The following is a 17,508-nucleotide window of genomic DNA, read 5'->3' as shown; positions in this document are numbered from 1 at the left end:
TGCATGTAATGAATAAAATCAATCCATCCATCTCTGGTCGGTGGAACTGGATAATGAATGAATTAGTCTGGTTTCTCCAACAATTGCTCACTTTGTTGTTTTAAAGCATTGTTTAATGCATCATTGGAGAAACAAAGCTGAGTGAACTGGGCTGTGAATGTAACTCAGCCTACCTTTTCTGAAGATGGGATGAGGACCCTCTAGAGAAGAACTGAGTCAATCTCTTCTCATTAAGGTTCTTCAACTTATTTTTATTTATTTATGGTATTTATACCCCGCCCTTCAGCCCTAAAGGCTATCAGAGCGGCTATCAGTCCAATTTTTCAACTCATGATAACTGAATCTTCCCTCCCTCACCTTCAGTATCTTAATATTCACCATGAAAGCACCAGATCTTCAATATATCCAGAATAATACACTATACTTTCTCCTGTATTGTCCACATGTTGGATAGTTCCACAGGTTAACATTTTACTAATAAAGAAGAAAAGGAATTACTGTCAGAGGAAGATCAGTGGCCACACTGTATACATGCTTGCTATAGTGCCTAAGCTATCATTTGGTAAAATGTGGAATAGATCCCTTGTCAGTTTGGGTTAGGAGTGCATTCATTCTTGCCTTCAATAAAAATAGAGTATCTTATCTGTCCCCTTATTATCAAAAATTCATTACCAGCTGGATGACAACAGGTAAAGAAATCAGGAGAAGTGAATGAAGATGGAGCTAGAGATTATAGAGAAAGCCAAAGCATGATGTTGACCATGACCTATGTTCATAATCCAGAAAACATATCCAGGGGTAGCCATGTTGGAAGAAGTATAGCAAAGTGCATTTTTGTTGGCCCAGTAAAGGTATCACTGTTTTGTGGATTTTCGATTATACTATACTTTGCTGTGTTTATGGTGTAATCTTTAATTGCACAGACCAGAATTGGTGTATTTGGGGCAGGCAAAAGCTTATTGGAGAGCATGTGCTCTCTAAATGCTCTTTCCAGTTTTCACTGGTTTTAACTGTGTTTTAACTTATGTATTAAGTCCGTACAGCATCTCCAGGACCCAATTTTTTGCCGCCAATTGGAATAGATAAAATCCGAACAGAGGGTCTAGTATCAGCCATTTCCCATGTTCCTAAATTCAGAGACGTGTTGATTATGAAGATGCTAGAGACTGAGAAATACTAACTCTGCCTTCAGGGAGGGATAAACAGGATTGTAAACACAGATGCTAGACAGCCACATAAAGTGAAGGTGAAGGGCAAGGAGAGTTGCAACCCAACAACATCTGGAGGGTCACACATCAACCACATCTGCTGTCAGGAGTGCTAGAGCAGATTCACAGTGTACACCCTCAGTTTGTCCCTAGCTGCACTGCACACTTCTGTGTTCATGGGAAGGAGAGGAGAGAAGAGAGAGAACAAGAGAGAGAAATGTAACATGGATTAACCCAAGAAAGATATGGCTGACAACATTCATTTCCTACGATCTCAGCAGCGCCCTTTTTTCCTGCCGGGGGCTCTCTCTGTGCCCAGCAGTTCATTTGTATGTTAAATGCCTCCACATGAGTGTGATCACCCCTGGGCTGTGTGCAGAAGAGAAGTCCGAAGGTGAGTCACCCCATTGCCAACCCTGTAAACTCCGAGAGGATGCTGAGTGTGATCCAACATGACAGGGGCTCCAGAACTACGACATCTGAATCCCTTCACAGCTGAGCCTCCCTCCATGAATGTAACCTCAACAGACACCACCTGGCTCTTCTCAACGCCTCCTTGACTCCAGAGCAAGAACATCTTTGCACAGTGGTGCTGCTCTGAACTCTTTAGCACTGGCTCCCTCCACCTGCCTCCTCCTGGCTCAGCTCATTCTCTTTCTTTTCACTCTGACCACCTGCATTTCCATCCCCATCTCTCAATCTTTCAATCTGGTCCTCCATCTTTCCCAGTGCACCCTGTTCAGTTTTGTCTTCCTCCCTGAATGTTCTTCCCTCCTCCTTTCCCTCCTTCTATTCCTCTGTGGCCTCCAGTTCCCCACCTCTTCTTCCTCTCCTGCTTTTCTCGAAGTACAGTCAGCCCTCCGTATCCACAGATTCAACCATCCATAGCTTGGGAAAACATTTTTTAAATATCTAAATTCCAAAAAAGCAAACCTTGATTTTGCCATTTCATAGAAGGCACACCATTTTACTAACTAGGCCACTGTATTTAATGGGGCTTGAGGATCCACGGATTTTGGTATCCACAGGGGTCCTGGGACCAAACCTCAACAGATAAAAAGGGCCCACTATACCTCTTCTCTCCTTTTCTTTCCCCATCCATCCCCTCTTTAATTTTCTCTCTCACCCACTCTCCCTCTCTTGCATTACTCCCTTCCCTCCTTTCCCATTCTGCCTTTCTTTCTCAGTCGGTCCTCCTATCCTCCCATCTCCATCCCGATCTTGGCTTCTTTGGACTATCATTTTCTCCCTCCCTCTGCCTGAATTCCACATTCCTCCTCTGATTTTCTTCTCCTCTATTTTTCCTTCCTACCAGCCGTAAAGAGACCTTGTAGCACCTTTGAGGCTAAGGGTGCATCCGCACTGCAAAATAATCTGGTTTGACATCACTTTAACTGCCATGACACAGAGTGATAGAATTCTGGGAATTGTAGATTGTTGTGTCACCAGAGCAAAGTTATAATGTATATACTATATACTCATATACTTATACATTGGGCCCTTGTTACCTGCTGGGGTTTGGTTCCAGAACCTCTGTGGATACCAAAATATGTGGATGCTCAAGTCCCATGAAATACAATGGCATAGTAAAATAGTGTCCCTTATATAAAATGGCAAAATGAAGGTTTGGTATTTGGAATACATCCTTTTTTTAAAAGAAATTTTCAAGCCGTGGATGGTTGAATCTGTGGATAAAAAAATCTGTGGATAAGGAGGGCCGAGTGTATATAGTAGACTCATATATACTATATACTTGTATGCAAAGGGATCTTGTAGTACCTTGTAGCAAAGCTCTGGCGCCACAACAAACTAACATTCACAGAATTCCATCACACTGAGCCATGGCAATTCAAGTGGTACCAAACTGGATTATTTCTGCAGTGCAGATGCAGCCAAACTGAAATAAAGATGCTGGGCAGCGTGAGCTTTCATAGTCTTCAGTCTACTTCCTTATATGCATTTAGTGGAGTGGAAAGCCCAGGGACAGACCTATAGAAGTCATTTGTGAGAACTATCAATTCAAATCCAAAAGCTTGTGGGTAAGGGAATGGAAGTGGCCAGTCCAGGTTTAACCATGGTAGTTCCTACCAGTTTAAGAGAGCCAATGTGGCATAGCGGTTTGAGCGTTGGACTATGACCCTAGAGACCAGGGTTCAAATGCCCACTCGGCCATGTCCAGCGTACTGGCTGACCTTGGGCAAGCCATACTCTCTCAGTCTCAGAGGGCGGCCATGGCAAACCCCCTCCGAAGAAACCTCTTAGCATAGTGGAGTCTCCTTCCTTGGAGGTCTTTAAGCCATCTGTCGGGGATGCTTTGATTGTGAGTTCCTGCAGGGATGGCCCTTGGGGTCTCTTCTAATCCTATGATTCTATGAAACCTCGCGGTAGGTATCTTCGTCCCAAGCCAGCCATGTCTTGGAGGCGCAGAACAAACAACCAAAAACCAGTCTCCAGCTCTCTTGACTGCTCCCTCACCCAGATCTTGGTCCCTGGGTTATGTCCCTTTGAAATCTAGGTAACCCCAGCCCTTCTCCTCCTTTCTATATTGTCTATACTGTCTACATTTTAGTATAGTATAGTTGGGGGGAGGGAAGTAATATCACACATTTTAATACATGTTATACATTGTCTTTTATTTGATACCATACGCCGCCTCAATCCTATGGGAGAGGCGGCATATAAATAAACTATTATTATTATTATTATTATTATTATTTCCCCAGCATCTCTCGTTCCCTCTTTCTTCAGTGCCACTCCATCCATCCCTCTTCTTTCCAAGCATCCTTCTTCCTCCATCCCTTGCTCCTTCCCAAAGACCCCCACTCCTCGCCCCCATTTCCCTGGCTTCCCTTCCCATTGACCCACCCTGATGCCCAGCCATGCCCCGCTTTGCCCAAGGGGCCACTCACCTGCTGGTAGCCCCACTCCTCTGGGGCAAACTGGCTCCCCAGGGGCTCAAACTGGAAGTTGACGTGGGGCGCCTGGTGCAGGAGGAAGGTCCACCAGGAGGCTCGGTAGCCCTGCGGCGGCGGGGAACTTGCCATGGCTCCGACCCAGGGGCAGCCCAGCGCCGCCGATCACCGGGCAGGACGCCGGCTGCCCATGCCTGCCCCAAAGGGATGGAGGGATGGAGGTGGCAAGGAGCAGGCAGAGCTGCTCAGCATCAGCCAGCGCTCTCAGCCCCAGAGGACCAGGGCCAGGCGAGGAAGGAGGAGAAGAAGGGCACAGCGACACCTAGCGCCCGCCTCTGGCACGGCGGCTCCGCTTGCAAGCTACTCTGGCCTCGCCTCTGCCTTTCGCACAGAGAGGCCCAGGGCGCCCCCCAGTGGAGGAAGCCCTCCAGGCAAGGGTCCGCATCTATATACAGTATGTGTGTGTATATGCATGTATTTAGTGGTGTGTGTGCATGTATGCATGCATGCAACTTTATATATATGTTATTGTACGTATAAATGTATGCATGTATGAATCTTTTTATATATGTGTGTGCATCTGCATATATGTATGCATGTATGTATCTTTATGTGTGTGCACATATACATATGCATGCATGTGTGTCTATGTATGTGTATTTATGTGTGTATGTACATATATGTATGCATGTATGTGTGTCTATGTATGTGTATATATAGGTATGCATGTATGTATCTTTATACGTGTGTGTGTTCATATAGGTATGCATGTATGTGTGTCTGTATATGTATACCTGTGTGCATATATACATACATGTATGTGTATATGTGTGTGTGTGTATATATATACATGTATGCATGCATGTATCTTTCTATATGTGTGTGTGTACATATACATATGCATGGATGAATCTTTTTATATGTGTGTATGTGTATATATGTGTGTGCATCTACATATATATATATATATGCATGTGTGTATCTTTATGTGTGTGTGTATATACGTATGCATGTATGTGTGTATATGTATAGGTATATATGTGTGTGTGCATGTATGTATGCATGTATGTATCTTTAGATGTATGTGTGTGTGCATATATGTATGCGTGTGTGTATATGTATGTGTACTAAAGACATACACAAGTTAAAATATAATTAAACTGTCCATAGAATTAAAAACAATTTAAAAATGTGTCAATTAAAACCCCCCACATATGGACAATACAGCACATTAATAGAAGCCTTTCCTTATAAGTGGTCAGTTTCCAAAGGCCCATCAAAACAAAAAAAGTCAACTTTCACCAACTCAGTGACTATGGCGGGTTACAGACCGCCGAAAAGCGGCGGTCTGCTGCCGCCGCCAGTTACTGCATCCGGGAACCGCAGCAGCCAAACAGTGCGGTTCCTGGATGCAGCAAAGAAGGAGTGCGAAAATTGCGCTCCTTCCTGGGCCCCGGATGTGACGCCACGAGGCACTAGTCACGCACTCGCAGCATCATTTCCGGGGTGTGATGTGCGGATGCAGAGCGTCTGCTACGTCAAGATGGCGGTGGCCGTGTGGAACGGCCGCCGCCATTTTGTACGGACTCAGTCCATGCAAGGGTTAGGGGCGTCTGGCACGGACTGAGTCCGTCCTAGGGTGCCCGTCTGTAACGGGCCTATCTTTCCAAAAGTTTTTACACCTTCCCACCCACCCATAAAAACACTTTTCTGTGTGTCCTTTTGCCTTCCACCTTCTTTTTCTGTTGAAAACAGGAGGTGAAACTTTGGGCTGAGTGACAGATGAAATACGTACATTCCTTCAGTTCCTGTTTTTGGAAGGAAAGAAGAACTAAATATATCTCTCATGGGTGTAGATCAGAAACACATACACACACACTATAAAATTGCACCTCTAGGCATTTGTGGAAAAGTAGAACATTCCTCTTTCCCTCCTTTTCATCATCACTCACTTTACAACCTCTTGTCACAATCTCATGTCACCCACCGCAGCTGAGAACCCAAACTATATTCAGTGATAAATATATAACTGGAATCTATGTTGCGGATTTTGGAAAACTGTAAAATTGAAGTAAGGAATCTAATTTTCACCTGTGAGATGCTGCGTGGCGGATACGTGCGAAGTGTTCTAGGAGTGGTGGCATACAAATTAAATGAATGAATGAATACCTTATTCATCAATAATGGTACATTTGATAGGTTCTAAAGTCCTCTGCAAGTGTTTGCCTGCTCACACAATGCTAAGCTGGAGCTGGGTCATGGCACATAAGGCCCATCATTGAGCATGGCTATGTGCCTGCCAGCATTCCAGATCATCATTCAATTAACTCCAAGTTCTGTACAGGGCTCTGTAGTAGTATTTGGTTAAAGTGTTTGGTAAACACACCAAGGCCAGGAATTACAGTGATATTCAGGTTCGGTTACTGTGCATCCGAACTGCTTAGCCCAACTTCCTTGCAGGTGAACATCTATACAGAGCTATAGAAGATGGGTTTGTGACTGGTGTATTAACCAGATGGTAACTTGTTTGCCTTCTGTGGACACCAGATGTAGATGAGCTGGGAGACAGCATAAGGGAGTGTCACAACGATATAAATCAGTAGCAGGCTTATATATTTGGGACATAAGGCAAGTGTTAAAAGAGAAGCATATAATTAATTCCTGAATATGAAATCTACAAAAAGGTAGCAAGAGTTGCGCAAAAAGGACATAGAATCCAATACACTCAGAATCTTAATAGGAACAAAATTCTGCACAGAATCACTTGCTGTGGAAAATAGCAGCTCATCCTTTCAATAATTTAATAACAGGGACATGCTTTCTCTTAATGCAAGAACGCTGAAGTCATCCAACGATGGTAGTGGGAGACAAATTAGATAGTACTTTGTCATGCAGTGCATAGTTATGGAATTTGCTGCCACAGGATATGATGATATATTGATGTTCTCCAGTTTAGATGACTTCAAAAGAAGATTAGATAAATGCAAGGAGGATAAGACTATCAGTGGCATGAAGTTCCTGAATGCCAGATGCTGCCATGGTTTACCTGGAGGAGGCCTCCTCGGATTATGAAGAAGAAGCATGCCAGGATTATGATCTCCAGCTGGAGCCAGAGGAAGCTGGCAGTCCCATTGAGATAGAGACAAAATCTGGTCCACCCCAGGCAGCACCTGCAGATTTAGAGGAGGAGATGGAGGCTCTGAATCCTGTTGTGTGTCAACATTGAAAGCACAAGGAACAGAAACACCAGAAACATGAAGTCTTAAGTAAACTATGGTTGCTTCTGCATTGCAGAAATAATCCATCTTGACACCATTTTAACTGTCATGGCTCAATGCTATGGAATCTGGGAATTGTAGTTTACTGTTTACTAGAAGGATCTAGTTAGATTCTAACTTGGATATTTCAGGGTATCTGGTCTGGTTCCCTTCCTGAGAACTTTGAGAATCAGTAGCAGTAGGAACAGACGGCATTGAGCTCGATATACTATTGTAGTTCTGATACATTATAAGGTAGCATCGGATGCGTTCAACTGGAAACCTGTGAAAGAAGTCCAGCACAATTACATTTGATTTCAAGAAAGGAGAGCTCTCAAAAAAGAGTGGATTGTTGAAAAGGAAGTTGAAAGGAGGAGGAAAGAAGGTCAAGTCTCCTCAGCATGCTTTCCTAGTGGAAGCTGAAGCTCAATAGATCCACTGTACAGTTAACATGTGGAGTCAAGCAAACGCCAACATTATTAAAAATAGAAGATTTTGCCTAAATGAGGAGAACAAAAAAGGACATGAAATCTGACTTTAAAAATCTACAAGTGTAAAAGTTAGTTAAAAAAATAAAAATAAAAGAAGAGTGGAGGAGCACATTCAGGACTAGCTGAACATAAGAAAAATATCATCAGGTTATGGTGCATAGAACACATGGTTATTCAGGCAGTGGAGCCAAAAAGAATCTAAATATGCTGTGCCCCTTCCGTCAAAGCAAAAATGTAATATTAATATGTGACATACCTAACAACTTGCTGCTCTTTCATGACACCCCAAATAAGCTGCTTGAAATGGCCACCTCATTTAGCTCATTGTTGGAGTCAGCCAACATTTTAACCACATTACATGAAGTAAGCAAAAACAAAAAAGACATTACATGAAGTAAGAATGAACCAAAAAAAGAAGCAGGAAGCCAGTCAGGGGACCAATGAGACCACTGGGTGACAAAGACATGAAAAGATACCAAAAGAGGATACAGAAATGTCAGAGAAAATGAATAAACTTTGGGAACCTCCACCACAACCACCATTCCTTCCATCTCAGAAAATGTATGAATGATTTGTGAAATGCACCTACAATTAAGATTAGGTAAAGATACATCATTCTCTCCTAATGACTTTGCTAATTAGTTCATCTCTAAGATTACCACTATTCGCTCTGAGATAGTCCCCCTGATTCTTCTTCTGCTCATAATCTTCTATCGCCCTCCCCTAAAAAATTTTCTGTGTTTCCTCCTGCTTCTTTGGATGAACTATCTACACTTCTGAACTCTTCCAAACCTCCAACCTGTTCTCTTGATCCAATTCCTACTCGTCTTCTAATCTCTATAGCTCCCTCCTTTCTGCCCTCGCTTCTCCGTATCTTCAATCTCTCTCTACAGGCTCCTTCCCGTCGGACTTCAAACATGCTCTCATTTCCCCTATTCTGAAAAAACCTTCTCTTGACCCCTCCTCCTCTTTGTCTAGCTATCGTCCCATTTCTCTTCTTCCCTTTCTTTCTAAGGTTTTGGAACGGGTTGTTTATTCTCGCTGTCTTGAGTTTCTTGAAGCCAACTCCATTCTCGATCCCTTTCAGTCTGGCTTCCGCCCACGGCATTCTACAGGGACAGCCCTCACCAAGATCTCAAACGATCTTTTACTGGCCAAGGCAAATGGCCTTTACTCTGTTGTCATCCTTCTTGATCTGTCTGCAGCCTTTGACACCGTTGATCAATCTCTTCTAGTTGATATACTTTCTGACCTTGGGTTCTCAAACTCTGTTCTCGACTGGTTTCAATCTTATTTGTCTGGCAGATCTTTTGCAGTGGTCGCAGGTGGTCAGACTTCATCTCCTGTTCCCTTATCTGTTGGAGTTCCCCAGGGCTATGTTCTGGGTCCCCTTCTGTTTTCTCTCTACACACTGTCCTTAGGTACACTCATTAGCTCTTTTGGTTTTTCCTACCATCTGTATGCCGATGACACCCAGCTGTATCTTTCTGCCCCTGACCTTTCTCCAAGGCTTGAACAGCAAGTCTCGTCTTGTCTCACAGCTGTCTCACAGTGGATGCGCCATCGGCGTTTGAAGCTCAACATGTCCAAGACGGAGCTTCTTGTCTTTCCTCCTAAGCCCACCCTTCAACACTCCTTTTCTGTCTCTGTGAACAACATTTCTATTCAACCAGTCCACCAAGCCCGCAGTCTTTGTTTTATCTTTGACTCTTCTCTGTTGTGTATCCCTCAGATCCAGACCACAGCCAAGGCTTGTAGATTCTTTTTGTACAATATTGCTAAAATCCGACCTTATCTCTCCGCCTCTACTGCCAAGATCCTGGTCCATGCCCTAGTGGTCTCACGACTTGATTACTGTAACGTCCTCCTGGCTGGGCTTCCTCTTTCTCACCTCCGTCCTTTAATCTCTGTCCAGCATTCAGCTGCACGCATTATCACATCCGCCCACCGCTCTGACCACATCTCTCCTGTGTTGGCATCCCTTCACTGGCTCCCCCTCCCTTTCTGCATTCAGTATAAGCTCCTGCTGTCGACGTTTAAAGCCCTCCATGGGCTGGCCCCTCCTTACTTATCAGACCTTCTTTCTCCTCACCTTCCCACCAGGGCCCTCTGTTCTAGTAGTCAAGATCTGCTATCCCAGCCCAGGATTTCCTCTGCCTCATCTCGGATTCACCCCTTTTCACTCGCTGCCCCTCACTCCTGGAACCTTCTTCCCCCGCGAACAAGAGCCAGCACTTCTTTAACCAGCTTCAAAACGGAGTTGAAGACCATCCTGTTCCGAGAAGCGTTCCCAGGCATTGCATAATTGTCGCTTGCTATTTGATGTTCTTTTGGTGCCTGTTTTATCAAACCATTTCCTGTATTGCTATGTACTTTATATGTATTAGCCTACTAGCCCCACCACCTTTCCCATCTCCTTTTATGTCATGTCTTTTTAGATTGTAAGCCTGAGGGCAGGGAACCGTCTAATTAAAAAGATTGTATGTACAGTGCTGTGTACATTTACAGCACTTTATAAATAAAGGTTAATAATAATAATAATAATAATAACTAGAGAAAAGAAGATATAATTCTTGGACTAAGGCTGCATCCACACTACAGAAATAATCCAGTTTGACACAGCTTTGATTGTCATGGCTCAATGCTACGGTATTTTGGGATTTGGAGTTTGTTGTTGCAGAAGAACAGAGCTGAAACTCCCACAGTTCCATAGCGTGGAGCCATGGTAGTGAAAGCGGTATCAAACTGGATTATTTCTGCAATGTGGATGCAGCCTAAGTCAAGCAGATAATAATTCTTGGGCTAATTAAAAAAATGCAAGACATCACACCTAGATAGCTTACTCATAAAAACTTAAATATTTGACTGATTATCTTATACCAAAAATATCTAGCTTGCCACTAACATATCCTGACTGACCATTGGGCTGGAAAGTATCTAATGTTGTGCTGATTTTTTTTTCTCTTATAAAAAAGGAGAGTGGGGTGGAGCAAAAAAAATGATAAATAACAATATACCAGCATTTTTCTTCGACAAATAATTAAAACCAGTACCATGAAACGTACAGAAGAAAAAGCTTTGCCGAGGAAAAATCATCATGGCCACTAGAAAGAGAAATCCTGCCTTATTATCTGTTTGGGGCTCTTTGAGAATATCAAGGAAGAGGAGGATCCAATATAGACATCATATAATGCCCTTGAAATCAGATTTACCATGTTCATGAAATGTCACCATAGGTTCCAAGGAAATTTTAGAGCAGATGTTGGAATTTCTCTAAACCAAGTGTGGGCAAGGTGGCCAACTCTAAACCAAAATGTGGGCAAGGTGGGGCTATGCGGTGTATGTAGCCTCCAAGCACTTCCATGGGTCCTAAGGCTTCCTGAGACCCCTCAATGCTCCCCATATTTTGGAGGGTGAATTTCCACTCCTGGAAGCTAGTAGAAATTATGATTGCCATTTGCCATGTGCATTGTTTAAACCCACCTGACCAAAAATAAACCCAAAGTAGATTTCTGGTCACTTTGGCCTTAGGGAGGGGGACTTTTTATTATTATTAAAGAAAATACAGCTGATATGTCCTTTAGTGCATCCTATGGAAGGAAAACTGGACCATACTCCCAACAAAGTTGCCCATGAGTGGTGTAAGCAAAGGTAGGATCTTGTCTTTCCAGATATAAGAACATGGACAACCAGTCTGAGGAGGTCATGCTGATATTGTTCTCAGATTCTAACAACGTCATCCTAGAAACCATGGCTGAGCCATACTTCCCTCCCCAAACTCTTCTGGAGCCAATGGCCTAAATCTACCGGTAATTGCTTTTCCCAACCAGCATAGGACCGTTGGAGCATGGATTTTACATAAGCATGAAATTATCACCCAATAATTGATTCAGTGCCTCTATCTACACTAGTTGGGACTAGCCGTTGGATTTACACCAATGGTTTCTGAAGCCAGGCATGTCCCCTTTAGTAATAACAAGCAGCCTCTCCTAGAAGAGGCTGAGCTAGCTTGTGAAAATTTGAATATTATAGGGAGGGCCAGTATGAGAGCTAAATGCCATGGCTTCCCTCAACTGAAAAAGCTTTCCTTAGCCCAGCATGTTAACAAGTAGTGCCTGCCAATGTTCCCCTGTTCTTTGGCATCCCACGTGTGATCAATTAATTGTCCCTCTTTCCCTTGCATGAGAAAAGGCAGGGCTGACTGAAAACATTATTCTACTTGAGGGGGAAAGGACAAGATGGCACCCACCCATTCCCATGCAACCTATGGAAACCAGGTGGCCGTGCATTTGAACCTTACTTCTACACTGGTGATGAGACCACATCCTCCACTTCACTTGAGGGCAGCAGGCTATCTTCAGGCATGCAGGGCAGGTTGACAGGAACACACAAAGGTCTCTCCTCAGACAGAAAATACTGTTGCTGTTGCATGTCCCACAAAATGCTGCATTTGATACATGAGGCAAGTACAGTTGACTCTTGTTATCTGCTGGGGTTTGGTTCCAGGACTCCCTGTGGATACCAAAACCAGTGGAGGCTCAAGTCCCATTACATACAATGGCATTGAAATGGTACCCCTTATATAAAATGAAGATTTGCTTTTTAGAATTTATATATGTGTGTGTGTTTGCCTTCAAGTTATTACCAACTTATGGCGACCCTATCACAGGGTTTTCTTGGCAAGGTTTGTTCTGAGGCCATTGCCTTTCCCTGAGGTTGAAAAAGTGTGACTTGCCTAAGGTCACCGAGTGGTTTATGGCTGAGCTAGGAATTGAACCCTGGTCTCCAGAGTTGTTGTTCAAAGCTCAAACCACTACACCATGCTTCTCTCTCTCTCTCTCTCTCCTATATATGTGTGTGTGTACACACACACACAGTTGGCCCTCTGTATCTTTATCCATGGAGTTAAGCATCAATGGCTTGAAAATATTTGAAATGCATATATATTCCAATAAACAAACCTTAATTTTCCATTTTATATAAGGGGTACCATTCACTACTCCATTGTATTTAATGGGACTTGAGCATTCACAGATTTTGGTATCCATAGGGGATCCTGAAACCAAACCCCAGCGGATATCACGGGCTCACTGTAGTCTGTATATATAAATATTTTCAAACCATGGATGGTTGAATCCATGGATAAGGAATCTGTAGATATGGAGGGCTGACTGTAGCTCACTCTGCTTAATGGTAGAGCTGGCCCTTAGATCCAGGCAGAGAAAAACCAAGAGCTTTTTTCATTTCCTCCTTCCTGCATTGAGCAGCTACTGAGGCTCCCCCTTTTTCATGCACTTCAGCTGCTCATTACTAAAAATAGGCAAAAAGCTCATTAATTTACTGTTCATGGTGTGAGCAGCACCTGAGACTCTGTATTGGACAGTTGGTTGCCCCTCTTATCATCATGGCATATGCAAGGGAATGTGTAGCTAAGCTGCATAAAGGTAGAACTCTGATCAACACATTAGGGGTGTAAAGACTACCCACAAATTTACTCATCTCCAAAGAGAAAGGGTGTTTTGACACATGTATGTACATGTACAGACAGTGTGGTTGTGTGTGTGTGTATGAGAGAGAGAGAGAGAGAGAGAGAGAGTTCTTCTTATAATAGAAATAACTCAGATCTTTGCCAACTGTTTTACTGATGCGGGAAAGAGGCAGTGTGTAATCTGGCAGGTTAGTTCAGAATATCGCCTGTTACAAACCACTTGCCAGTTAGAAGAAAGATGGAGGAGGGAAAACAGTAAGAAAATATAGTAAGGTTACAAATTGCAAAAATTTGATAAAATTGGTAAAATCTTGGTAAAATTTTGTGAACGAGGCAGGGCAATTACACAATCAAAGCCTCTTAGCTGAACTGCAATCCTGTAGGTTTTTGCAGTTTGCCTCAAACTTTGTTTGTATTTGCATGTTCCTCCATACAGTGGCATCACTACAGTTTGTGTATGGTAACTCATAGTATCAACCCTTCATAATATCAACCCTCATACCACACCATACAGAAACGTTAGTAATGTTTTTTTGTACTAAAGTTACGCATAAATCATAATTCTCGTATAGCACTGAACGTAATGCCAATTACTTTTTGTCTCCCAGGGACATCCCATCCTAAACTTTCCATCTGAGCCCTAGTGAAGTGGTTTCCCATGGGAGATGTGATACATTTCACCATAAGAGCAAATTCTTCCAAACTGAATAACTCTTCTATCTGCAAAAATATGAGGGTTCATTACCCTGTAACAGCCAAGTTCAGAAGACAAAGAGCAATGAAGATACCTCTTCTCTTATCAATAAGCGTCAAACAATCAGATGAAGGGATCTAATACACATTGCTTCAGAGTAGAGGTGCATCACCACCGTAGAAATAATGCCCTTTAATCCCACTTGAAGTGCTGCACCATGCTATGGAATACTGGGATTTGTAGTTTAACAAGCTCTTTAGTCCTCTCTGTAGTTTCATGCCTCACAAAACTACAGATCCCAGGGTTCTATAGTATGGAGCCATGGCAGTTAATGTGGTGTCAAACTGCATTATTTCTGACTGTTAGGACAGGATTTTTGGATAGAAGATCAGGGCCTCATTTAGCAGAATAAGAAGGAAAGTCCCTTAAAACAAAAGGCCAGCTTTCCACATTTTGAAATAAGTGAGCTCATGTACATTCCCATCTAAAAATGGCCTTTTTGTGATATCATGGAGTTCAGAGTCTAAAATTATCTCACTGTGAACAGATTGTTCTAAGGATTGCTGCTTTTTTATGACACCCGAGTTCATTTGCCTGAGGCGGCTGCTTCATTCTGTCCAGTGGAAGGATCAGCCCCGGACGAGGCTTAGAATAATCTTTTATGGCCACTTGAGGAAGCCTTGCTGAAAAGTGGAGGTGGTGATAAAGCCTGGTTTGAGTGATTCTAAAATCTAGCACTTTCTGCTAGAAAGATCACAGATCATGGGGATGAACTTCTAAAGAATAAATGGAGCCAGTCATTTATTCCTTTCTGTTCTGTTTTAAAGTGGGCAAGGACCCAGGTGGTCTAGTGGTTTGAGGGTTGGAGTATGACTGGAGAGCAGGGTTAGAATCCCAGTTTAGCCATGTAAACCCACTGGGTGATCTTGGACAAGTCACACTCTCTCAGCCTGAGAGGATGGCAATGGCAAATCCCCTCTGAAGAAACTTGCCAAGAAAATCCCATGATAGATTCGCTTTAGGGTTGCCATAAGTCAGAAACAACTTGAAGGCACATAGCAACAAAAGCACCCAGGAATGTCTACTTCCAGTCTGTAGATGCTGACTAGGAAAAAGGCAGGTGAGTTCCAAGTTGATATTTGTGTCCTTAAAAGTAGAGGCATAATCCAAACAATTCAAAGTCAAATGAAGCAAACAGTCCAGAGCCAAGTCTACAACTGAGAAGAGAATTGCTAGAGTGATGTCCAGTTAAAGTAGAGATACATGAAACCAAGGATATCAAACAAAATTATGAAGAGGTGCTAGATCTGTTGTCTGCAGCACCAAAACAGCTTTTGTTGGGCTAACTTATAGCCACCAATAAATTAGCCCAGCTGGCCACATTAACTCAACATAGTTCACTTAAGATGGTGAACAGTTCCTGTGATGTTTCTGTTCCCTGCATATTAATTTAATTTATTTATTTATGGTATTTATTCCTTTTCCATCAGCCAAAACGGGCAGAGTGGCTTACAAATAATTAATTTGACACTTCACTGCTCTGAGGCTTACCATCTAAGACATGACACATAAAGAAAATGGGATGACACACAAGAAAAATGAGATTAAATCCAGCAGATGCTGGCTGTTCTTCTCTTCTAGAGGCCAGTGCAATTGCAGTTGGGATACAGAGGAAGACCTTTTACCAGCTGCTAGGTCAAGGCATGATGGAGCTGTGCCTGGATGCTCTTCTCCCCACAGAATCCAGAGCAATGACAGTTGGCACGGAGGGAGGGCCTCCTACCAGCCTCTGTTTCTGTCCACAAACCATGCAAAGTTTGTATTAGATGAAGATCAGATACAGATCGGGTGACTCAGGTTTCTAGGGTCACTTTCACACTTCAGTCACATTCATGTGATTGTGCTTTGACTGCCATGGCAATATCCCATGGAATTCTGGGGTTTGTAGTTTAGGGAGAGCTATTTAAAACTCTTCCAGGGAACTCTAGTGCCCCACTAAACTACAAACCCAAGAATGCCACAGGATATTGACATGGCAGTTAGGGCTGTCCCTTACTTGAAAATCAGAAAGCTTGTCTTTTATTGAGTTCTCAGGTGTCTCTTGTTATGATATCCCTTATTGCAGGATTGGAAAGCTTTTTCTTATATATACACTAAAGAAGATGCAACAACAACAACAAATCCTGTATTTTGAAGTGTGAGCCATTCATACTGTCAGAACTGTGTGCATCATGTAATTTATGAATATGGTTGTTTGCTGTTGTTGTGTCATTTCTGACTTATGGTGACCTTGAGGCAAACCTATCATGGGGTTCTCTTGACAAGATTTGTTCAGAGGAGCTTTGCCATTATCATCCCTTGAGGCTGAGAGAGTGTGACTTGCTTAAGTGGGTTTCATGGCCGAGCTGGGAATTGAACCCTGGTCTCCGGAGTCATAGCCCAACACTCAAACCAATATGCCACACTAGCTCCCTATGAATGTGGGCTGTATGTTAATTTTAGAGAGATGGCAGTCAATAACTTTCACTTTGTATTTAGGTAAAACATGAACTGAGCTTCTATCAGTCCTGCATGCCCTTAATTTTTATTGTCTGTTACTGCTTTTTTTTGAAACACTCATAGCAGTTAAAGTAAATCATAGTGCTATAATTGTGTAATGTGAAAGTGTCACTACTTTGACATGAGTTGAAGTTATTCCTTGTGTCCCATTAGGTGGCATAAGCAGTGTTACGAATTTTGGGAATTTTTCCTGGAAATTGGGATTTTTAAAGTTTTTCCGTGTCATTTCCGGGATTGCTAAATTTCCGGGAAGATTCTGGGAAATTCAGCCTTCAGGGAAATTCAACCTCCCCGCCCGCCAAAAACAGCCAAAAATACCTTCCCGCCCCCAAAAAACCTCCCAACATACCTCCCATCCTGGAAGTCCCACCTCCTTTAGCCTTCCCATAGTGCCTTGCATGTTCCCTGACCTCAAAGTCCTGCCCCCATTCTGGAAAATTTGCATTCCGAGAAGCCAATCAGGGAATTTCCTTTGAGGGTGATTGGCAACACTGGGCATAAGCCACCAGCAATCCAATAGGTCTACCAACTGTGTACAAAACAGAAAGAGGATAATCTATGGGCTTTTTCACATGGAGGAGGCAAGCATCATTAAAATGTGATTAAATCATGCTAATAGCGCAATTGGGGAGAAAGTTATCACACCCCTGTGCGCTTCTCCCATTTGTGTCCTGTATGTAAACTGTAATGGACACGTCATTGGATAATAACTTTGGCCCATTAGAAATGGGCATAAAATACGTGCCGAGCACGTACTAGGGTTAGGAAGGGCCGTCCTTTCTGGACGCCCCTAACCCTAGTACGGCCTCGATGCATACAAAATGGCAGCACCCATTCTACATGGGCACCGCCATGGGGACATCACCACCGCGCCACCTCCAAACGGGGTGGCGCGGAAG

At 43.1% G+C, this 17,508-nt stretch overlaps 1 protein-coding gene across 3 annotated transcripts in view; it reads right to left on the bottom strand.

The window, feature by feature from the left end:
* TTYH1 (tweety family member 1) overlaps positions 1-4,391 on the bottom strand; it is a 71,395-nt gene extending 67,004 nt beyond the window's left edge. Inside the window, exon 1 of one of the 3 annotated variants that reach the window (XM_089479891.1) lies at positions 4,118-4,391. In XM_089479891.1, the coding sequence (XP_089336017.1) occupies positions 4,118-4,252 (135 nt within the window). In that variant the 5' untranslated portion in view covers positions 4,253-4,391. The remainder of the gene's footprint in view (positions 1-4,117) is intronic. The other 2 variants (XM_089479890.1, XM_089479892.1) reach the window with 2 other exon arrangements.
* Positions 4,392-17,508: the final 13,117 nt, after the last annotated feature.

The sequence above is a fragment of the Sceloporus occidentalis genome, unplaced genomic scaffold (assembly GCF_023333645.1).
Source record: "Sceloporus occidentalis isolate IW3139 unplaced genomic scaffold, rSceOcc1.0.p SCAF_14, whole genome shotgun sequence".
Lineage (NCBI taxonomy): Eukaryota > Metazoa > Chordata > Lepidosauria > Squamata > Phrynosomatidae > Sceloporus > Sceloporus occidentalis.
Note: the sequence above shows the minus strand (reverse complement) of the source record. Positions and strands in the feature narration are given on the sequence as shown.